The sequence below is a fragment of the Narcine bancroftii genome, chromosome 8, assembly GCF_036971445.1.
Source record: "Narcine bancroftii isolate sNarBan1 chromosome 8, sNarBan1.hap1, whole genome shotgun sequence".
Classification (NCBI taxonomy): domain Eukaryota; kingdom Metazoa; phylum Chordata; class Chondrichthyes; order Torpediniformes; family Narcinidae; genus Narcine; species Narcine bancroftii.
Genome location: NC_091476.1, coordinates 174,182,775 through 174,208,047, shown reverse-complemented (window position 1 = coordinate 174,208,047; position 25,273 = coordinate 174,182,775). Strand labels below are relative to the sequence as shown.

The 25,273-nt window shown below is 42.3% G+C and overlaps 1 protein-coding gene across 3 annotated transcripts in view; it reads left to right on the top strand.

Moving 5' to 3' along the window:
- LOC138741584 (mitogen-activated protein kinase kinase kinase 5) overlaps nucleotides 1-25,273 on the top strand; it is a 202,778-nt gene that overhangs the window by 61,741 nt on the left and 115,764 nt on the right. For all 3 annotated transcript variants that reach the window (XM_069895866.1, XM_069895865.1, XM_069895867.1), the window contains exons 6-12: nucleotides 865-971; nucleotides 7,372-7,542; nucleotides 12,680-12,792; nucleotides 14,743-14,902; nucleotides 16,666-16,819; nucleotides 21,637-21,744; nucleotides 23,307-23,356. In XM_069895866.1, the coding sequence (XP_069751967.1) occupies nucleotides 865-971; nucleotides 7,372-7,542; nucleotides 12,680-12,792; nucleotides 14,743-14,902; nucleotides 16,666-16,819; nucleotides 21,637-21,744; nucleotides 23,307-23,356 (863 nt within the window). The remainder of the gene's footprint in view (nucleotides 1-864; nucleotides 972-7,371; nucleotides 7,543-12,679; nucleotides 12,793-14,742; nucleotides 14,903-16,665; nucleotides 16,820-21,636; nucleotides 21,745-23,306; nucleotides 23,357-25,273) is intronic.

Genomic DNA, 25,273 nt, shown 5'->3' with positions numbered 1-25,273 from the left:
TACACGTTCAGTAAAATTCCTGTTTCCTGGAATTCAAGCAACCAGCAATAAATAGGCAAAAAATATGGAAGTTTAAAATTGGCACACCCTAGTGGTTAGTATGCCAATCACACAACACAATCTCAAGCAACTGGCAAAATCACTTAAGTGGTATCTACCAATATCTAGAGGTGCTGAATATTGGAAATTTTACTGTATTTATTTATAAATGTGTGATATAGAGATATATATTGTATGTATATACACACACACACACACACACACACACACACACACACACACACACACACACACACACACACACACACACACACTTTGGAGAGATGTTCTTCACAGCATTGACCAACTTCCCTGGGTTAGCAGGCAGACACCACTGCCACCCCATGAGCCCAGCCATCAGCAGTCTGTATAAAACCTAAAAGTTGGATGTTACCATCTCTTGGAGCTCATCAACTTAATGTTTTTCTTTTAAAGCAAGGGTGTCCCAACATTGGAACTTGTTTCTTTTTTCCTGCTGAAGTGACTTCAGATTTATCTTTAGTGTAAACCTTGGGACATTTTAAACACAGCCATGATGTCTGCAGTCTAATTTCTCAGCGCACATGTCATCTCTGCTTTTTATCGAAAGGGGAAAGGATGAAGAGAGGTGGGGGAATGTGGGAAAGGGGTTGAAAGAGAGAAAAAAATAAAGAAATTAACCATGAAAATGGAATTTACTTTTGACTGTCCCAGAGCAAATATTTCCATGCTGCAAATGGTTAATTTGTAAAATATATTTCACTGTGATCTCACTGCTCGTGAGAGACATCAGATAATATTGGATAACTCTTGAGTAATTATGACTCTGGTACTTCTGTTTCGAAGGACTTTGAGGCATCGATCAGGCTGGTGGAAACCCTGCAAAACCTGCCCGTCTGCAATGTGGCTGACCTCCCCAACATCAAGTTCCATTACTGCTTTGCACTGAACAGGTAGGAGGAGGGCAGGCACTTGTTCTCAAGTACTGCCCTGTACAACACAAATACTACCAGCTGAGCGTTTCTTACCAGTGCTATTGTGTATAATTCTCACGTTTTTTATTTGATGGAATATCTTGTCGGGCCCTGGAGATTTATCTGCTCTTTTTTGCTTCAGGACAGTAAGAACCTCCTTCTCTGTAATCTGTAGGAGGTCCACGACCACACTGCTCTTTTCGTTACTTCCAAATTTTGTGTCCGTCTCCTGAGTAAACACAGATGCAAAAAAGTTAATTTAAGATCTCACCCATCTTGCTTGGTTCATGCATAGTGACCACTGATCTTCAGGAGGACCAATTTTGTCCTTGGCTATACTTTTGCTCTGAAGAAGCCCTCGAGCTTGTCTGTAAGGCCAGCCTTATGCCTTCTTTTCGCCTTACTGACTGCAGACAACTCGGTTTAATTTCCTTCTTAAGCATTTATTGCATTTCTTTATACCTCAATTACCTCATTTGATCCTTGCTGCCTATTCCTGCTCTGTACCACCTCCTTCTTAACCAGGGTCTTAATTTCTCTTGAAAACCAAGGTTTGTTAAACTTATTAGCCTTGCCTTTAATTCTGACAGGAATGTACAATTCTGAACTCTCAAGATTTCACCTTTGAAGTCCTCACACTTACATAGAACATACAATATAGAAATTTACAGCACAGTACAGGCCCTTCGGCCCACGGTGCTGACCGAACAGCCTACTCCAACAAATGCCTAGAATTTCCCCTACTACATAACCCTCCATTTTTCTCAGTTCCATATACTGATCTGATAGTTTCTTAAGAGATCCCATTGTACCTGCCTCAACCACCATTGCATCTCTTGCATCCACCCTGTATTTGCTCCCAAGCTCCCAAAACTATGTCCCCTTGCGTTAGCCATTTCAGCCCTGGGAAAAAGCTTCTAGCCGTCCACAAGGTCAATGCCACTCGTCATTTTATGCATCTTTGCCCAGGAGGGGAGGGAGAGTGGAAGCTGGACTTTCCTCAACCTCCACAGGAAGTAAAGGCATTGTTGGTCTTTCTTGGCAATGGGTGTTGGGGGGGACCAGGAGAGATCCTCTGCCAGGTGCACACCAAGGAATTTGGTGCTCTTGACTACATCAATGGAGAGAAGGGAGTGATCCCCCCCCAGGCTCTCCTGAACACGTCCTGAAATTCGGTGTTACGCAGCAGCATCATTTTTTTTTTACCATCTTACCTCATCAATGTAAGAAAATAATAATAATTGTCTTTGGTTCATAAAATTGTACTCTGCCTTCAATTTGACCTAGCGAAATGAACCACTCCACACATTTCTGTGCACCCCCATGTGACCTGATAATTCTCTTATGTCAGTATCTGAAGAGATGTACAGGCTGCCTTTCAGGAGGGTGAATCTAAAGAAATCATTCGGTCCGAATGGAGTACCTGGCCGAGTATTGAAAACCTATGCTGACCATTTGGCTGATCTTCAACATCACACTTTGACAGGGCATGGTACCCACACGTTTCAAACAAATTTGGTCACCTGCCTAAATGACTACCAACCAGTGGCACTCTTATCCATAGAGATCAAGTGTTTTGAGAAGCTGGTGTTAAAGCATATCAGCTCCAGCCTGAGCGGTGACATTGATCTATTCCAATTTGCCTACCGCAGCCAGTGGTGGGTTAATTATCACCCGGGCCCAAGGCTGAGCTTTAGTAAGGCCCCCCCTGACCTTCCCCTCCCGGCACCATGGCCCCCACCCTTTGTTGAATAGAATAAAGTAAAATTATTATCCTTTGAGTGAGATGCCCTCACATATACTACATTTATGTGCTGGGAATACACCAGTTGGTGTTTGGTTGGAGGAGGGGAGGAAAAACTTCATTAAAATCAAACAAAATGTTACCTTACAGAAGCCGTCAGTTATCCCAAATAATTTGAAACAAAAGGATAAATAAAATCAGTTCTAAAAAAAAAAGTCTTGATACAAAATAACACAGAAGGGAAAGTCTTTTTTAAAAAAAAGTCTACCTCCCATGAGCGACGATGCATGTGCCGAGCTCTGCTGCAGGAGGCAGACCCCAGACTCATGCTCGCCTACAAACACGAGCATTGATTGACAGGTAACAGTGGGACCAGCAGAGCCCAAATTGATAGATGGGACCGAGACCCCACTGCTGATTGACAAGTGAACGCGGTACTTCCGCGAACCTTGATTGTTGGGTGGACCCAGGACTACCGCGAACCCATATTGACAAATGGTTACATTGGAGTCACAGTGGACGCACTATCGTCACTGGGAATTTGTAATAGAGAAGGGCCTCTTAGTCTGAAATATGCTAATGGACAGCAAATTTTACAAGATAAACAACCCCCTCCATTCGCATCTCAATCAGCAAATAAATAACATCTATTACCAGGCAACCTGATTAATTACATGATTGGTCAGGTCCACAGATTGTGCAGTGAAATCTATTAACATGTATCAAATTGCAGTGCACCCAATAGATGATCCATGGAGATCGTTCTTCTGTACAGTAAACTCATTCACTCACACAAACAAAACTAAAACTGCAATGTTTTGTTTTAAGCAGAGCACTGATACAATACTTTGGAAATTGTTGTAACACTCCAACACTCATTCATGAGTTTCCCCTCAGCGGCCCAGTCACGCAGAACAACCACCTTCTCATCTGTACAGAACTGCTGCTTTGAAGTGACATTATCACTTTATTCAATTTGCAGAGGCCCTGGCCCCGAGGCTCCCAGTCCCAATTTCTCACACATGGGTTCACGCTGAAAACAAAATCGTTTTGAGAGAAAAGGTGCCTTGATCAATAGTGCTGTACACTTGTTTGGGACTCTTTAATCTCTTCTGACGCCGACTCTCCCAGGGGTTGTGACGGACCCTCTTCCAGGCCTCTAGGCTTCAGCTCACTCAACCTAATGGCTAATCTGCCACTGACCACAGCCACAGGTTAATGGCAGATGCCATCTCACTGGCTGTCCACAAACCCTAGAACACCTGGACAGCAAAGATGCATATATCAGGTTGCTCATTTATTGATTTCAATTCAACACCATCATCCCCTCAAACCTGATCAACAAAATCCAAAACCTGGGCTATAATACCCCACTGAGTCATTGGATCCTGGATTTCACCTCCAGACCTCAATCAGTGAAGATTCGTAAGAATATCTCCTCCATAATCATCAGTACCAGAGCACCACAGGGCTGTGTATTTAGCCCCTCTCTCTACTTGGTTTATACCTCCATCTGCATGACATGGTATGACACAACACTATTTACAAATTTGTTGGTATGCAGCAGAAATGAGCTTATCAAAAATGGGCACTGAGTCAGCATACAGGAGAAAGATTGAAACCTTGGCTGAATAGTGTAGCAGCAATAACCTCGCACTCAATATCACCAAAATCTTGGATCTGATTGCAGACTTTAGGAAGGGAAAACCAGATGTGTATGATCCAGTGATCAATGGAGGATCAGAGGTAGAGAGGGGGAGTAAATTCAAATTCCTTGGAGTCACCATTTCGGAGGACCTTTCCTGGACCCAACACACATTGTGAAGAAAGCACTTCACCACTTCTACTTCTTCAAGAGTTTGTGAACGTTTGGCATGACTTCTACAGATGTGGAAAGTGTGTTAACTGGCTGCATCGCAGCCTGATATGGGGGCACTAATACCTCTGAAAGGAAAGCCCTGGACATAGCCCAGTACATAACAGGCAAAACTCTAGCCACCATTGGGATAATCTAAATGGAACGCTGCCATCAGAGAGCAGCAGCAATCATCAAGGATCCACACCACCCAACACATGCGCTGTTCTCTGAATTGATCCCTGCGGATCACCATTCATCACCAACCTCCATGTTGAATCCGAACCATCTACAACTAATTTCTGCCTTCTCTGGATAAGCCAATTCTGTATCGACTGAGTAAGTCCTCCTTGGATTCTATGCTTCCTTACTTTCTGAATGAGCCTTGCATGGGAAACCTTATCAAATGCATTACTGAAATCCATAAACACTACATTCACTGCTCTACCTTCACCAATGTGCTTTGTTACAGCCTCAAAGAATTCAATCAGGCTTGTGAAACATGACCTTCCCCTGACAAAGCCCAGCTGACTATTCCTAATCAGATCATGCCTCTCCAAATGATTGTAAATCCTGTCTCTCAGGATATTCTCCAACAACTTGTTCATTCCTGGATTATCTCTACTGCCTTTCTTGAAGAGGGGAACATCATTTGCAACCCTCCAATCCTCTTGTACTTCTCCTGTCCTTAATGACGATATGAGGATCATCAGCAGTAGCTTTGCAATGTTCTCCCTTACTTCCCACAGTAGTTTTGGATGAATCTCGTTTAGTCCTGGTGACGTATCTAATTTCATGCTTTTCTAAAGCTCCAGCACATCCTCTTAATGTCAACATGTTCACGCGTTTCAGTCTGCTTTAAGTCATCCTCACAACTGCCAAAGTCCTTTCTCTGGTGAATACTGAAGCCAAGTGTTCATTAATGTCCTCCACTACCTACTTTGACTCCAAACACACCCTTCCCAGAAAACAACCGGTCCTAATTATAACTTGTCAGGTTCCTTCTGATACCACCTTTGTCCAACTGAGAATCTCAAAATGGTTTTTCGATAATTATCTTGAAACTAATGGCATAATGATCACTATGTCCAGTGTTTTCTTGCACTCTGTCCTGTCACCTGCCTGTCTCATTCCCCAATAAGGAAATACACTATTTCACTCTTTCTGGTTGGGACCTCTATATATTGATTGGGAAACTTTCCTGAAAACACTTGACAAACTTTAACCCATTGTGCAGTTGTGCGATCATTATTTGCAAGCTGGTTTTGCAGTCAAATACAGTGTGTGTGTAGCTCTGTGTGGGACACCCTCGTGTGTAGACTCTGCTCCCAACATGCCTTCCTGGACTGGAAATTGAATCAGGGTTGAGGAGTGGCTCTAAATGAAGCTACATATTTTGGTGGTAAACATTTCTGTTTCTGATGATGAATCAAAATGCCTCAACGTTGCTTAGTTTGGAACCTGCTGACTTGACTGATATTAACCCAGTTAATGTGATTGTAGTACCACAGAACATGATGAAGAGTGCTCTCAGTGCAAAGTTGGGGCTTTGTTTTCACAAGGGTTTATGTGGTGGTCACTTCCATTCAGACTGCATCTGGAATATTGTATGCAGGTCGTGATATGAAGTCATATGCGTGGGTTTATTCACTCCCTGCTGGAGATCCAGTCAGGCAACCCCATTCTTCATTCCTCAGACAATCTGGTCACTGATGGGGCTCCCAAACCACTCTTGATGATGGGTATTGGTTTCTCCAACCAATTCCCTGTCTGTGCTCTCGCTCCCTTCAGCACTTCTTCCAAATGTTGCTCAGGAGCTTTAGTTTGTCAGCTGATGGAGGATGGTAGTGGACATTAAAGGGGTCTTCCTGGTGCATTTGACCTAATTGCATGCTGACCCATTTTAGGAGGCTTGCAGCCATGTTACTGCAGCTGTTTTTGGAGCTTTTTGAAATATCCTCTCTTAATGCTACCATCTGGCCATTCCTTGTGAACTTCCTGTGCCTCCTTTTAATCTTCTATCACCAAAGATCTCTGCTGAACCTAACCAGGCGTCTCTTGCTATCTTGCTCTCTCAGCATGTCATGGAACATCCATGGAGAGAAATAAGCAGTCAACATTCATGCCTGAGCAATTTGTCAGGGACTTCTGTCATCAGGAGAGATGAGGAAAGATGTGGGAGAGTCCACAAAACAAACGGGACATTTGCTGGAAGTTTTCACATTTTTCATGTTGTTGGTCCTGCACACATTGTTACTTGAAATATTTCCTTGGATTGTTTCTTGTTTCCCCATAATTTACTTTTCCATTATTTTGATTTAGCACTAAACCTGGTTACAATAAACCTGCTGTATAGATTATAAATCATTAATCCCTGAACCCAAACCCATTCACATCCTCAGATTTGATTAAGGATTCTGACCAGAAACGTTGACTTTTCTTTGTCATCACCAAAGCTACTCGACCTGATGAGTCCTCCAGCAGGTTGCTTTTGGCTCTGGATTCCAGCGTCTCCAGATTCCAACATCCTGCGTGTCTCCAAATTTCATTGGTTTCCTTGCACCACTAATTCTTGGTTCCTTAATGTTTCCAGGATAATTTCTGTCTTAAACTACAAAGAGACAAAGAATTCATTTAATCCCTCTGCTATTTCTTTAATGCTTATTATGAATTCCCCACACTCCGTCAAAAAGACAATCGTGTTCTCTTTTGTGAATCGTTTCTTTGTTTTCTCACCAGTAGAATGTCTTACAATTTGTCTTCACTTCACTTTGCAACAGGCGGAACCATCCTGGAGATCGAGAAAAGGCCCTGTCTGTCATCTTGCCACTGATGAAGTCATGTGCTCAGATATCATCTGATCTCTATTGCCTATGTGGGCGTATTTACAAGGATATCTTCATCAGTTCCAATTTCACGGACTGTGAGAGTCGGGACAAGTCATGTTACTGGTAAGAATCAAACTGATTCGTAATATTCTGGTTTGTAATGATTGCTATGGGTAAATACATGGACAGAGGCATTTTTCCAAAACAACATCCTTTCCATAGAGTTTCTTGCTCTTTGTGTCCAGCATCCCTTCCTGAGCTCTGCAGTCAGACATCAGCATGTCCTACTTAAACAGCAAGTGAGGGATTTGACCACTGGACCGTCACTTTTGACCTATTCCTGAGTTTTAATACCACATAACTGATAGGAATTGAGGGTATCAGCTCAACAATGAACAAACCAGGCAAGATAAACTCATCGCAGGATGTAGAGGTTGGATGAGCTGACTCCGTGTCTTGACTGTTGGATAATGAGACCCCATCTAGATATGGGACCTCTGGTGTATACTGAGACCCCCACTGGTGTACCATTGAAACCCCTCCAGTGTACCACTGAAACCCCTCACCGGTTACCATGAAGACCCCTTTGATGTATCACTGAGGACCCTAGCCAGGTCGGATCATTCCGGACTGGTCGGCCACCTGTGAAGAGCTCCTGTCTTTTGCTAATAAAAGCCTTGGTTTGGATCAACGTCTTTGATTCTTTCAACGAACTCTACACATCTCAACCCTATTCACCTGTCTTCTCCCCTCACTAATCAATAACCTATCAACCTTCACTTTGAAATATACTCCCCATAACCCCTAATTCCTCTATCATGTAAAAATTGATCTAACCGAATTTTAAATATGTTTAATGAAGCAGCCTCAACCACTTTCCTGGTTAGAGAATTCCAAACATTCACTACTCTCTGGGAAAAACTATTTTTCCTCATCTCTGTCCTAAATCTACTCCCCCGAATCTTGAGAGTGTGTCCTCTCATTTTAGTTTCCCCGGACAGCTCAAAAAACCTTCCTACATCTATCCTATCCATACCCTTCATAATCCTATATGTTTCTATAAGATCTCCCCTCATTCTTCTGAACTCAAGCGAATACAATCCTAGACGATTTAATCTTTCATCATAAGTCAACCCCTTCATCCAGGGATCAACCTAGTAAACCTCCTCTGGACCATCTCTAAAGCCAGTATATCCTTCTTCAAATATGGAGACCAGAACTGGACACAGTACTCCAGGTGTGGTCTCACCAGTACCTTATACAGTTGCAACATTACCTCCCTACTCCTGAATTCAATTCCTCTAGCGATGAAGGCCAACATTCCATTTGCCTTCTTGATAACCTGCTGCACCTGCAACCTAACTTTTTGTGATTCATGCACAAGCCCTCCCAAGTCCCTCTGCACAATGTCATGCTGTAGTTTTTCACCCTTTAAGTAATATTCAGCTCTTTTATTTTTCTTGCCAAAGTGGATAACCTCACACTTACTAACATTGTACTCCATCTGCCAGCCCTTTGCCCACTCATCCAGCTTAACCATATCCCTCTGCAGACTCTCCACATCCTCATTACAATTTGCTCTTCCACTCAATTTGGTGTCATCCGCAAACTTGGCTACACCACATTTTGTCCCCTCCTCCAAGTCATCAATGTAAATGATGAACAGTTGTGGGCCTAGCACCAACCCCTGCGGCACCCCACTTACCACTCTCTGCCAACCTGAAAAACTCCCACTTATCCCGACTCTCTGCCTCCTGTCAGACACCAATTTTCGATCCATGCCAATAGACTTCCCCGGACTCCACTTTCCTGTAACTTACTGAGAAGTCTCTTGTGTGGCACCTTATCAAATGCTTTCTGGAAATCCAAATACATAACATCAACCTGTTCCCCTCAATCCACCGCACCCATTATATCCTCAAAGAATCCTAACAAGTTTGTCAAACAAGATCTTCACTTTCTTAAACCATGCTGCGTCTGCCTGATTGAACCCTTCCCACAGATAGTATCACTATTTCATCTTTAATGACGGCTTCAAGCATTTTTCCAACTACAGACGTCAAGCTGATTGGCCGATAATTTCCAGTCTTCTGCCAACATCCCTTCTTAAAAAGTGGCGTGACATTTGCTGTCTTCCAGTCTGCCAGGACTTGCCCAGAATCCAAGGAATTTTGGTCTATGACCACCAATGCATTAACTATAATTCTGCCATTTCCTTCAGAACCCTTGGATGCATATCATCAGGACCAGGTGATTTGTCTGGCTTTAGTCCCATTGGTTTCTCCATCACTACTTCCTTTGTAACAGCTATTTTATCAAGGTCCTCCCCAACATTCGCATCCTTAACTCCGCACTTGGGCATGCTGGACGTGTCTTCCACCGTGAAGACTGACACAAAATATTTGTTCAATGCCTTGGCCATTTCCTCATTTTTTGCTACCAGTTTTCCTTTCTCATCCTCCAAGGGTCCTATGTTAACTCTGGCCACCCTCTTCCATTTTATATATTTGTAAAATTTTTTGCTTTCTGTTTTTATATTTTGTGCCAATTTACTTTCATAATCCTTTTTCCCATTTTTTATTACCTGCTTTGTAACCCCCTTGTTGTCTCTTAAAGTTATCCCAATCTTCCAGTTTCCCACTGCTCTTTGCAGCTTTGTACACCTGCGCCTTCAATTTTATGCTCTCCTTTATTTCCTTTGTTAACCACGGTTGATTTTTCCCTCCCTTGCTGTCCTTTTTCCTGACCGGAATATATTTTTGTTGAGCATTACAAAATATTTCTTTGAAAATCTTCCACTGTTCCTCAACTGTTTCATCAATGAGCTTGTGCTCCCAGTCCACTCTGCCCAATTCCTCCCTCATCCTATGGTAGTCACCCCTGTTGAGGCATAATATATTAGTTTTACATCTAACTATTTCCCCTTCCATCTGAATGAGAAATTCAATCATACTATGATCGCTATTTCCCAGATGGTCTCGGACTATTACATCATTTACTCTACCTATCTCATTGCACAACACTAGATCCAGGAGAGCATTTTCTCTTGTGGGTTCCTTAACATGTTGCTCAAGAAAGCTATTGCAGATGCATTCTATGAAGTCCTCTTCCAGACTCCCACGACCAACTTGATTTTCCCAATCTATGTGGAAGTTAAAGTCCCCCATGACGACTGCCGTATCATTATTACATTCCTCACTTATCTCTCTATTTATTTCCTGTGCCACTAAACTATTGTTATTTGGTAGGTGATAGATAACACCCACCAATAATTTTTTCCCTTTGTTATTCTTTATCTCTACCCAAATGGATTCAACATTATGCTCTTTAGATCTTATATCATCCCTCACTACTGCTTGGAGCTCATCTTTGATTAAGAGTGCAACTCCACCTCCCTTACCATCCTGTCTATCTCTTTGCACCACCTGATACCCTTGAAAGTTTAATTCCCATTTAGGGTCACCTTGTAGCCATGTTTCCGTGATGGCTACCAAATCATAGGCATGGGTACCGATTTGCGCCTCAAGTTCACTAACCTTATTTCTAATACTGCAGGCATTCAAATAAAGTGCCCTTATGCTCTTTGTTCTTTTAATATCTAGTAACTTCTGTAACCTTTTTTGATTTTTCTGCCCACTATTTTTCTTTGTAATTTTCTTAACACTCTCATTGACCTGAAAACTCACTGCACCATCTGATTTTTTACTTTCTCCTCCCAACATTACTTTTCCTATTTTACTTTCCCTGGCCATTTCTTTATCTTCCCTACCCTTTCCCTATCACTCAGGTTCCCACACCCCTGCCAAATTAGTTTAAACCTTGCCCCACTGCTGTTCCAAACATTCCTGCCAAAATGTTGACACCTTTTGGATTTAGGTGCAACCCGTCCTTCTTGTAAAGATCATGCCTTCCCCAAAAGAGATCCCAATGATCCAAGAAGCCAAATCCTTGCCCTGTACACCAGCCCCTCAGCCACACATTCATTTTCCTTATCCTTACATTCTTTTCATCACCTGCATTTAGAACAGGTAGTAATCCCGAGATCACCACCCTCTCGTTCCTGTCTTTGAGCTTTCGTCCCAGCTCACTGTAATCCCTTTTCATTACCTCCTCCCTTTTCTTGAAAATGTCATTTGTACCCACATGTACCAAGACATCAGGCTGCTCTCTCTCTCCTCTCAGAATATTTTGGACCCGATTTGTAATATCTCGTACCCTTGCACCAGGGAGGCAGCACACCATGCGGGTATACTTATCTGGCTCACAGAACCCCCTGTCTGTACCCCTGACAATGGAGTCCCCAATAACTACTGCATTTCTCCTTTTCCTTTTCTTTTGCACCACTCTGCCAGGCTCATTGCCATTGACCTGGTGCCCGTGGCCATCTTCTGTCCAGTCATCTCCCTCAACAGAATCCAACACAACTGTTGCTGAGTGGGATAGTCACTGGTGTGCTCTCCGTTTTTCTTGCTTTTTTCTTTCCCCCCCTGACGGTTTCCCACTGACCTGACACGGGTTCTGGAGTATTTATCACCCTGAAAGTTGAGTCGATTAACTCCTCACTCTCCCTTACAAGCCGCAGGTCATCAATCTGCAACTCCATATCCCTAATTCGCTCCCTTAGTAACTGCATCTCGGTACACCTGGTGCAGATGTGGCCATTTGGGAGGGTGGAGGTCACCCATTGTTCCCACATCTGACACCCAGTACAGAGCACTAACCCTACTGGCATGACTCTGAATGCAAAGTAAAATCACTCAGCTTACCTTTTCTCCTTGCCTGCTTTCGCCGAAGCCCGATAAGCCAAAGCCAGGAAGTCTCACTCCTTCACTGCTCCACTCACTCACTGAGCCGCTCCTAAGTTTGTGCAGGGACAGCATGGTTAGCGTTGCATTTAGCATAACAGTATTACATCGTCAGCGACACATGTTAAAATCCAGGGATGTCTGTAAGGATTATGTATATTCTCCCCGTGACTGCGTAGGTTTCTTCTGAGAGCTTGAGTTTTGTCCCACGTTGCAAAAGACATAAGGGGTTAGTAGGTCATTGGTCACAGAGGTGTACTTCAGTGGCGAGGGCTTATGGGGCGGAAGGGCCTGTTAGTGTGCTATATCTCTGAACTAAAAATAAGATTCCTGATCACACTCTGAACTTTAAAATCAAAAAGACTACAAAATGAGTGCTTAGTTCATCTATTGCCTGTGGATGAAATGGACAGAAGGAAAAACAAGTTCATAATGTGTTTATTCTGCCTTTGCAGGTATCGGATGGCCTTTGAACACGAGCCCACTCTCCACTCAGGCATCAACGTGGCTGTGTTCCTAATGGCTGCAGGACATCAGTTTGAAACATCATCTGATCTCCGTAAAATTGGTATAACTGTATAAGGTTCTAATAAGGTGCCAGATGACTTCTGCACAACATAATGATGGTTGAATTTGTGGGTAATATGATGGCAAGGATCGAGGATTGGTTAACCAAGAGAAGGCAGAGAGTTGGGATAAATGGGTGTTCTCTGGTTTGCCATCAATGTTTAGTGGTGTGCCACAGGGATTAGTACTGGGCCAGCAACTCTTCACAATATATACTCGTGATTTGGAGGAGGGAACCAAGTGGAGCATATTCAGGTTTCCTGATGATGATAAATTGTGTGGAAAAGCAAATTGTGGGCAAGATGTGGAGAGATAGATATATCAAATGAGTGAGCAAAGATCTGGCATATGGAGGCCAATATCAGAAAATGTGAGATATCCACTTTGGAAAGAAAAGCAGGAGATTGGACTGTTATTTAAATGGTGAAAAATTGCAGCTTGCTGCAGTGCAGAGACCCAAGAGTACTCGTGAATGAATCTCACAAAGTTAGTTTGGAGGTGCAGCAAGTCATCAAGAAGGTTTTTGGATGTTGCCCTTCATTGCTAGAGGGACTGAATTTAAAACCTGATACAGTTCTAGTCTCCATTTTAAAATGGTGACGTTTTCTGCATTAATCATTTCTGTGGAACCAGTTTTGTCAGTAAATATTGATTTGCAATTGATGGTGAATGAGCATGACCTTCCTTGCTCTCAGTTCATTCCACATAAGAATGAAGACTATTCATATTGACGCTGCCTGAATAAAAAATAAGGAAGGTACCTGCCAAAACCTGCCTCTGATAACCATAAATGAAATAAATGAATGGAATGATGTATTTCAGGTTTGGGAAGGTATCTTCAAATCTGGAAATGCACCAAAAATCTTTTTATTCATAACTATTTATTTGTTCAATAAAGTTATTACATACAATAAGAAAAATATATACTATGAACGATAAAAAAATGTCTTTATATATATATATATATATATATATATATATATAAAAAGAAGAAAATAAAGAAAAGGGGGAAAAAAAGAATCCCCCTCCCTCCCCCTCTCAGCCAACTCTCTTTAGGAGAGCCAAAGAAAGAGAAAAGAAAATCAAAGTATATTTACTAAAATCTAATCAAGATAAATCTAAATGTAAATATTCTAAATATAAAGACCACTTATTTAAAAAAAAGATTAATTATCATGTAAAACACACGTAATTTTTTCAATTACTAAACAAGTTTTCATCTCATGCCATCTATTAATATCAATCACATTAGTATTTTTCCATGTACTTGCTATACATTTTTTTTGCAACAGATAAAGCTAAATACACAAAAGCAATCTGAAATTTATCTAATCCCAAATCGTTCAAAGGATTCAACTCACCCAACAAAATTATTGTCGGATCTAAAGGTATTTTGATCTTATACAAATGTTCCAAAAGCAATTGAATTGCTTTCCAAAAAGATTATGCACCAAAAATCATGAGTTAGTCATTAAAATGACACCATTTGTTTCTTAAAAAAAAACATAAAAATCAAAAAGGAGAAAAAATGAATCACAATGTAAACAAAATAACTAACCCCAAAACAGAGAGCAGTTTGAGAGTGGGAGAGTGGTGAGGGGGAATGTCACCCAAAGAGAGGGGGCTCTCATGCCGAGAGAGGTGAGTGTCACAGAGAGAGGATGAGTCTCACACAGAGAGGAAATGACAGAGGGAGAGAGGTGGATTCTCACAGACAGGAGTCTCTCATAGAAGAGATGGATTTCATGCAGAGGAGAAGGCTCTCATGGACAGCGGGATAATGTCACTGTGAGAGGAGGGGAGAACATCTCAACCAGAGGGTATGGGGGGGGGGGGGGAATCTCGCACAGAGGGCAGTGGGGAGCTGGGGTATCCTTAGTTCCTAGACTCCAGGCGTATTTCCAAGATATCTATTATTGCTGGGCGCCCTAACAAAACTTTCTTGTTATAGGAGTCAGACTGAGCAGCTTACTGGCATGGAAGGGGAGCCTGGAGAAGATGCAGTTTTACTGGGATGTGGGCTTTCACTTTGGGTCCTACATCTTGTTTAATGACCAAACCAAAATCATTCAGGCCTCAGAAAAGCTGTACAGACTGAATGCACCTGTGTGGTAAGCCAATGTTTAAATAGAATAGATTAGCATGCTATTTCAAAGATGCTCCATAATAGAACCATTTAGAAAATAGGTGAAATAAACTTGTGTTGTTAAAGGAGCCCTATCCACGATATTGCCTCCTGTGGGATTATCAGTAAATATTTTTCTGCAACTGCATACCAAACTATAGTAAGTAAAAACACAATGCTGTAGAAACTCTGCAGGTCAAACAATGTAATTTATATTGCAAAGATAAAGAGTACCACTCCCTCACTGTGTGATCTGATAACACTAGATAGAATTTGTGCTATCAGGCAGGCGCAGAAGAAATTTAGGAAGATCAGGTCATGTTTAACTAATTGTCTGGAGTTCTTTGAGGATATAACAATTGCAGTGGACAGAAGGAAGCATGTTGTTGGTGTACACTTAGTTTTGAAGTGCGTTTGATAAGGTGCCAGACAAATGACTTCTGCACAACATAATGATGCTTGGATTTGAGGGTAATATGATGGCAAGGATCAAGAATTGGTTAACCAAGAGAAGGCAGAGAGTTGGGATAAATGGGTGTTCTCTGGTTTGCCATCAATGTTTAGTGGTGTGCCACAGAGATTGGTACTGGGCCAGCAACTCTTCACAATATATACTTGTGATTTGGAGGAGGGAACCAAGTGGAGCATATTCAGGTTTCCTGATGATGATAAATTGTGTGGAAAAGCAAATTGTGTGCAAGATGTGGAGAGATAGCTATATCAAGAGAGTGAGCAAAGATCTGTGTGATAGTACAGATTCTATCACCAATGTGTATCTGTACATATGTACAGATGGTTGTGTAGGATGACTGTGATTGGCTGAGAGTGTAGCCACACCTACTGGCAGGTCTTAATGGATTGCTCCTAGCCAGACCAGGTCATCCTGGACTGGTCGGCCTACTTGTGATATGCTCCAGTCTTTTTGTTAATAAAAGCCTTGGTTTGGATCAACAAGCCTTTGGTTCTTTCGACGCGCATTACAATCTAGCAGATGGAGGACAATATCAGAAAATGTGAGATATCCACTTTGGAAAGAAAAGCAGGAGATTGGACTGCTATTTAAATGGTGAAAAATTGCAGCTTGCTGCAGTGCAGAGACCCAAGAGTGCTCGTGAATGAATCGCACAAAGTTAGTTTGGAGGTGCAGCAAGTCATCAAGAAGGTTTTTGGATGTTGCCCTTCATTGCTTGAGGGACTGAATTTAAAACCTGATACAGTTCTAGTCTCCTTTCTTAGGTAAACCTTAATGATCCGGGTCATCTTATGATGAGGATTGAGTTTAGAAGGATGATGGGTATCTTATAGAATCGTATGAAATTATGAATGGGATAGAGAAGATGGGAGCACTAGTAGGTGGGAGAGGAACCAGGGGACATAGCCGCAAGAGTCAGGGGAGTAGATGTAAGAGGTGAGGAGGAACTGCTTTTCCCAGAGAGTAGAACAGTGAATCAGTGGAAATCTATCTTCCAGGTATCAGTAGAGGCTGCACATTGAATGTATTTAAGAAACAGAATTTTTGAAGAGTAGAAGAATTAAGGGCTATGAGGAGCAGTCAGGTAACTGGAGTGGAGTCCACGGCCAGATCTTATTTATTGGCAGAGCAGGCTTGATGGGCCAGATGGCCGACACCTGCTCCTATTTCTTATTAGTGTCAGTTCCCTCACTACACAAAAGAGTCTTATGATCTAATAAAAGCCCTGTGTACTCATGATGCTGATAATCCTCTATTATGCTACTGTTTTCCCAAAGGTACCTCGCCTCAGCAATGGAAACCTACCTCCTCTACAAACGCTTCAAGACTGATGTCAATGAGCAGCATACTGCCAAACAGGAGCTGGTGGATTTCTGGATGGAATTTTTACTGGCAATTTGTAGAAACAAAACACCCATTGATAAATTCCTGGTAAGTGGATCCACAGAATGTAACTGACGACTGATTATCGTTCTCCCACCTGATGTAGAGGCAGGGCAATGCTCAATCTTTTTTCCTGCAGGAGGCGAGGCAGTAATTGCCCTTATCTCAGGAAACAAAACCAGGCTGGTGGAAGAAATGTTGGTGGACAGCACTTTGACAATAATGACCTTAATTCTGTAAGTTGAAAGGTAGTTATGGAAAGGGATAAGTTGGTCCTACAGTTAAGGTGGTGAATTGGGGGGAAGACTGATTTCAATAGTGCTTGAGAGGAACCAGTGGAAGTCTTTCTTCTTTGGCTTGGCTTCGCGGACGAAGATTTATGGAGGGGGTAAATGTCCACGTCAGCTGCAGGCTCGTTTGTGGCTGACAAGTCCTATGCGGGACAGGCAGACACGGTTGCAGGGAAAAATTGGTTGGTTGGGGTTGGGTGTTGGGTTTTTCCTCCTTTGCCTTTTGTCAGTGAGGTGGGCTCAATGCTTGCAGGCAAAATTACATCTGACAAGTGAGAGTATTTTGAGTGTTGGCAAGAGTTCAGAGCCAGAATGTTTCTTTAAGGGAGAAAGGCAAAGATGGCAAGATAAGAAAACCTTGGATCACAAAGATTGAATGAGGGAAAAAAAACAAATGACTGTGATAGGTATTGGGATTTAAGAAAGAAATCAGAAGGCAGAAAATGTCATAAAATGTTGTTACGGAATGGATTAATAAAAATATGATAAAATATATCTTTAAATGGTATAGATTGTAGGGATTTAGTGTAGGTCACTTGACAAATAGACATTAACATATCACAAAAGACATCTCATTTGAAATGCAAGAGGTATGCCGAAACAGAGGACTCTATGTCTTTGGTGACTTTGAAGAGTACTTCCTTGGACTGATGTTGTGGAATTGAAATGGACTATTGTCTTTAAAGGAACAGATGTCCAGGCTCAGAAGCTGATTAATCTTTTGCCGGTGCCAGTGATCCAAGTCTGGTTGAAGTTTGCAGTTCTAAGAGAGGTCATGTGGTTTTGCAAACAGAGAAAAAAAACATGCCATTCTCTTTGGAGAGAAAGAAGGGAGAGACGGTCAGTTTACAGCAGGAAGAGGTGTTGGTAACTGCAAGTTTTGCAGTCCTGCTATAAGACCCCATTTGAAGATGGGCTTTGAGTTCTGAGTTCAGCCTATTCTAAATCCTTATAGTCAATTACAAGAGGATGTGGCTAGTTAATGTGTTTCTCCTGAAATAGGGGGAAAAGAAGAACTTTCTATGGTCACCTGGAAGAAGAGGTTATCTTTTGGAAAACCCATGAGGGGGAAAGTTTCCCTGACAATTCACTGAAGTGGCTGATTGAAGGAGATCAGTTTGTGTGTGTGTCCATCGAACAATGAATATCTCTCTCTGAAACCAACAAGAACCTTCTTTTGCAGTAACAATTTAAATTAAAGCAGCTGGTGAAGATCATAGAAGTTACATCTGTGCACAGTGTGGACAATTGCCTGATACCAGTGAACTTGGAGAAGTGAAAAGTAAATGATTGAACAGTGGGGACAAAAAATAACTTTCCTGAACACAAACACGTGCGCTTAGAATTGAAAGGGGTTAAGTTAATAGTAATAAGTTCAATATTGATCTTATTATGTTTGAAGAAAATTAAAAACGTTTTTGTTTAAGTCACCCTTGTCTTGGTGAAGTTCCGCTGCTGCTAGTCTCTGGGCTCATAACAATATCCTTGTAGGTAAGATTAAGGAAAATCTTGTGTCATTCTGCAAGGATATTGGATGCAATGCTGAACCATTTTTTATTTTGCCAAGTTCCACTAACCTGCATCTAGTCCATAGCTATCCATACCCCTCCCATCCATCCATGTACCTGTCCAAATTCTTCTTAAATGTTAAAATGGAGCCTGCATTCACCACTTCAGCTGGCATCACACCCACACAACTCTCTGTATGAAGAAGTTCCCCTAAACTTTTCCCCTTTCACTCTTAATGCATGTCCTCTGGATTGTCTTTCACCTAACCTCAGTGAGAAAAAAGCCTATCTACATTTACTCTGTCTATCCACCTCATAATTTTAAATACCTCTATCAAATTTCCTTTCATTCTTCTACGCTCCAGGGAATAAGGTCCTAACCTGTCTAACCTTTCCCTGTACTCAGTCCTTGAAGTCCGGGCAACATCCTAGTAAATCTTCTCTGCACTATTTCAATCTTATTGATATCTTTCCTGTAGTTAGATGGCCAAAACTGCACACAATCCTCCAAATGTGGTCTCACCAATGTCTTATACAACTTTGCCATAACTTCCCAACTCCTATACTCAATACTTTGATTTATGAAGGCCAATATGCCAAAAGCTCGCTTTACAACCCTATCCATCTGTGACGCCACTTTCAGGGAATTATGTATCTGTATTCCCAGATCCCTCTGTTCTACCGCACACCTCAGTCCCCCACCATTTACCATGGACGTCCTTTCTTGTCTTTCCAAAATGCAACACCCCACACTTGTCTGCATTAAATTCCATCTGCCATTTTTTAGCCCATTTTTCCATCTGGTCCAGATCCTTCTACAAGCTTTGAAAACCTTCTTTGCTCTCCACAATGCCTCCAATCCTAGTGTCATCTGCAAACTTGCTGGTCCAATTTACCACATTATTATCCAGATCATTTATATACATGACAAAAACAATGGTCCCAGCACAATTCCTGGGGCACGCCACTAGTCACAGGCCTCCAGTCTGAGAAGCAATCATCTGCCACTATTCTCTGGCTTCTCCCATCCAGCCATTGTAGGATTCTGTTCAATACCTAGCGTCTGAACCTTCCAGATTAACCTCCCATGTGGAACCTTGTCAAAGGCCTTACTAAAGTCTATATAGACGATATCCGCAGCCTTTCCTTCGTCAACTTATCTGGTCACCTCCTCAAAAAAAACTAAGATTGGTTAAACATGAGCTATCATGCACAAAGCCATGTTGACTATCCCTAATAAGCTCCTGGCTATCCAAATAATTGTATATTTGATCTCTCAGAGCACCTTCCAATAATTTACCTACTACTGATGTCATGTTCACCGGCCTATAATTTCCAGGGTTCCTTTGAGAGACTTTTTTAAACAACAGAACAACATGAGCAACCCTTCAATCCTCCTGTGGCCAGATTCCCTGCAATTTCTACATTAGCCTTCGTCAAGGTCCGAGGGAATATTTTGTCAGGCCCTGTGGATTTATCCATCCTTAAGACAGCAAGCACTTCCTCCTCTTTAATCTGTTTAGGTTCAATGACTTCGCTGCTTGTTTTCCTTACTTCCCATGACTCTAAGTGAATACTGATGAAAAAAATTCATTTACGATCTCCTCCATTTTTTTTGGCTCCACACAAAGCCAAACACTCTAATCATCGAGGGAACCACTGTTATTCCTTACTATCCTTTTGCTCTTAATATACATGTTGAAACCCTTAGGATTTTCATTCACATTGTCTGCCAAAGTAACCTTATGTCTTCTTTTGGCTTTCCTGATTTCTTTCTTGAGATTTTCCTTGCATTTTTTATAGTCCTCAAGTACCTCATTTGCTCCATGTTACCTACACCTGTAATATACCTCTCCTGAACTAGATCCCCAATATCCCTTGAAAGCCAAGGTTCCCTAGGCCTTCTAATCTTCCCTGTGTTTCTGACAGGAACCTACAAACTCTATACTCTCAAAATTTGACCTTTGAAGTTCTTCCATTTACCTCGCACATCCTTGCCTGAAAACAATTTATCCCAATCCATGCATTCTAGATCCTTTCTCATTTCCTCAAAATGGGCCTTTCTCCAGTTTAGAATCTCAATCCCAGGCCCAGACCCATCCTCCTTCATAATTAACTTGAAACTTATGGCATTAGGATCACTGGACCCAATAGGTTCCCCTACACATACTTCTGTCACCAGTCCTGTCTCATTCCCTAATAGGAGATCCAGTATTGCCCTCTCTCTAGTTGATATTGATTTAGAAAACTTTCCTGAACACATTTGACAAGCTCCAAGCCATCTAATACTTTGAAGCTTGCTCGTGGGTTTTCTCTATTGGTTAGATGTGCTAATGGCTTGGCACACTTCACAGGCTGGCATTGCACTACCAACTGTGAGTCACATCTATGTGCACTCTCTTGGCTGAGCGCAGGTTGTGTGTTTGGCACGTTTTGGATCGGTGCCCTGTACAATCCAGAGATTTGTGACGGCTGAACATGTGACACTATGATCAGGTGCAATATGTACAGGATGGTCTAGAGATCCTGAATTAACGACTAAACCCCTCTCAATCGATGGTCCCATTGGAATTAGCCAGGCACTTTTCTTTACCCTCATGGCCATTAAACTCACAGGGTGGGCAATTTGAATAGTCCATGTTCAAGTTTATTTATCATCCGATTGTATCAGTACAATCTGACGAAACAGTGCAAACACACATAGCTATAACGACAGAGCCAAACAATACATATACACCGTATCTATTTACGTATATTAAATAAATATTATTAATAAATGGTAGAGTCACAGGGAGTTGTTCTAGTATTCAACTGTCATTCAGCAGTTTCACTGCTTGTTGAAAAAAACTGTTCCTCAGCATGTTGTTCCGGCTCAAACTTCTATCACTCTTACCTGAAGGGAGGACCTGGAAGCGGCTGTATGCGGGGTGGTAAGGGTCCTCACAGATTTTGTGAGCCCTCTTTAAACAAGACCCCGATAAATCATATCGATGGAATACTGACCAAAGTGATGTCTCCCAGACTGCAACATTCTGCATGATAACTTAACCATTCCTTCTACCAACAGGTCCTTATCCTGGAGCCAACCAAAGTCTTTCAGCCTGCCCATCTCTATGTGAATGACAGTGATGCAGACAAGGCAGTGAAGATGAGCCACGTTTCACCCAATAATAAGGTATCTGAATATCAAATCCAGTATCAAGTCTGCACAGCCATTCTGATTTGATACTGATTTCAATTTCACTTTCTTACCATAACCTTCATAAATCAAAAATATGTCTATTTTGAATGCACTCGATAATTCAACCTGCAAAGACTTTCTGTGGTAGAGAGCTCCAAAGATTCATAAACTTCCAAGTGACAAATTGCTCTTCATCTCTGTTTATGATGTGAGCTCCCTTGTTCTAATGTCTCCCTTCAGAGGAAACAAGTTCTTGGCACCTGTCTCTCAATCCTTCCTTAGAATCTTCTATATTCCAAAAAGATCACCTCTCGTAAGTCCATTGAAAGTAGGCCCAACTTCATCGTTCCAGAAATCAGTTTCATGGACCTTGGCTGAATGGTTCCAAAGCTTTGAATACAATTAACATCCAATATTCTGGTGTCCTCGGAACGTTGGTGATGCCTGAACTTGCAGCTTTTTTGCATGATCGGATGGTTCTCCTACTCATACCTCAAAGACACCTTTATTTCATTTTTTTCTCTCTACGAGTGAGTTGATGAGCCACAGTGAGTTTAAGGGAAATAGGAAATAGAACCTGATTAATTTCAGCAGTATGTTTTCAGTTTGTCAAAATAACTTGCTCCAGCTGCAAACTTGCCCATTCTCCAGTGTTCAGGATCTTGCCCCGGCTCTACATCCCACTTCATCTCCAGCCCCTAGCCCACACGCTGGATGATGAACGTGGTGGAACCATTTGGAGTTCTGGGGAATCAGTCACTAGACCGTCAAATTTTACTGCCATGATGTATGCAGAGCTCCAGGCTTCACCTTAAACCCAAGAATCTGCTGATGCTGGGACCTCTGTGTAAAAAGGACCTGATCTGAAACGTTGTTGTCCACTTCCCTTCAGGGATGGTGTCCAAGCTGTGGGGGAAATGTCTAAACTGAGATTAATGTAGCATCAGTGTAACTGGGTGGCCCATGGCTCAATGAGCTGAAGGGCCTGTTTTATGACCAACATATCACTAAGAAACAACTCTGACAATGAAAATCTTTACATGACCACAATAATTATTTCACAGAAATATTTCATAAATAAATTTATTGTGATATGCATTGTGCAATAGATGTAGGAACTGAAATCCTTGCTGCAGCCAAGCAGATACTTCACAAAGAAAAAAATATCTATCTGAGCAAAGCTTAAATTAAGAGATAATAAACACAAAAATGGATAGTTAATAAATATTCCCTGGTTATAATGCTGCCCCTTGCACCTTTGTTATTGCACTGTCTGTATTTAAGTATTTATTGGTTGACTTTAATAACATTTGGCTCATCATACCTTTGCAAGGCTGTGATGGAACTACCCACTTATCCAGAGTATTTCCATATCCTGACTCCCCCCTCCTCCTCCCCACACCCCCTCAACACTTTTTGAAAGTTTGTTATAATAATGTAAAAGTCCATTTTAACAGTCTTTTCCAATTATTCACTGTATGTAATGGTGGGGTTGAATGTTTGATCTTATTTAGTCTGTGTAAGTAGAGCCACTGATAAGTTTGCTTTATTAACAGAATGGAATCCACACATGGACCTTCAGTGCAGCATCCATCCGTGGTGTGAGGTAAGGTGAAGGAACTGATGTGGTGTGACTGGCATGGACTTTTTAGTGTTTTGTCATTGTCGAGACTATCCCAACACACTCCTGGCCACCCTCCCTCATTCTGCTCTCCATGGACTCTACAATTCTAACACCAAATTCTACTCTCCCCACCACCCCAGTGCTTGCTGGCTTTCACTAGGTGCTTTTAAGCTGCAGCACCTGGATAGCCCTCCAGGGACCCAGGTGCGAATAGTGGGGTAAGGGTGCCTCCAACACCTTTTAAGCTGAGGGGGGATAGCCCCAGTAAATCACCAACTCAGCAATTTAAGAGGGATCCTGCCCCAACGATGATGTGGTAAGTGATGCGTCATGCAAACTAGTTTCCCCCGTCCCCCCTCCACCAGCTGTCACTCTCCCTCCCACCGTCAATCGCGCTTCCCCCCCCCCCACCCCGCAGCAGCTGACCCCTCTACCCACGCGGCAGCGACCCCTTTCATTCTGATTGTGGCACCTCCCCCACCCCCCCCACGACATCGACCTCTACCCCCATGGCAGTGACCTCATTCCCCCCGATTGTGGCCCTCGTCTCTTCCCCTCGTGACAGCGATCTCTTCCACCCCACCCCCCCCCCCCCCCACCTTCTCCACCCTGGGCCCTGGCAGTGACCCCTCTCTCCCCCGATTACTGCAGACACTTCAACCAAGGTTTCCCTGTGATGCCACAGGAGTAACCGGGTCGGCCATTTTGCTGTTCAAGCCGCCAGTTGACGCGTCCTGGGTAAGTCTAACTGGGTTCCCTGACTACCTCTGAGGTAGGGCAGGGACCCAGTTGACTTTGGACGACGGTGACCGGATTGGACCCTTTCAAGCTGCTTTGTGAGTGGGGCGCTAACCAGGCAAATTGCCTGGTTAACCCCATTTTACAAGGCAGGTTGAAAGCACCCACTGACTCTCAGCTAGACCACACCCATGATGTTAAAATTCCTGCCTTCCTTAACTTCTACCTCAATTGACTTGTTTGGAGAGCAAAAAAATAACAATTTGTTTCACTCTATCTTGATAAATATTTCAATTAATATTTCGTTTCTCTGTGATCTCCTGCCTTTAACCTTCTCAGATGCATTGAGTGATTTTGCATGGAAACAGGCCCTTTGGTCCAACCTGTCCGAAAATAATCCCTAAATGGCTGCATTTGGGCCATATCCTCTAAACCTTTCTTTTCTGTGTACCTGTCCAAATGTTTTTTTTTCAATGTATATATGCTCTAATTCTGAGTAAGTTTTATTTAGTTCACCATGAGCAGCCAAGCCTACAGCCGGTATGATCCTAAGCAATTCCCTCCCTCCCTCTATGTCTCTAATTCCTTTATCTGCTCCTTAAGAACTACTGAGGGGGAAACTTGATCGCCTGCCCTCATGCCTCTCCATCTGGTTTGGCCTGACATTTGATAATGGACCTGTGAAATCCCTTGGGATGTGCCAAGAAATTGTGATAGAAATCGAAGGTTTTGTTGTTGCAACGAGGCCGTAGGCATTGCAGTATATACAGGAGGTAGGATTGCCAACCTGCTTAAACTTGTCCTTATGGTCTCATCACAGAGCTACTGATCTCCACAACCTTCCCCTTCAAAGAGCCCACTTTCAAAACATTATACCTAATGAGCATTTTCCAAAATAGTGGAATAAAAGCACACAATTTTTAATTTACTCCAAGACCTCTTTACTTGGAATTGCTTGCAGGAATATCTGGAAGGTAATGATTAATCATTGCAATCATTAATTAGTTGGATCTGGAAAAGATCCAAACGTTTGCAAAGGAGTGTGATTGTATTTTGACCTTGAATGAGAGATAAAAGCGAGAGTATTTGAAAAGCTAAACATGAGAAGCCAGTTATTACTCGAGGAGTAAACTCCTTGTGAGTAACACTTACTTTAAATTG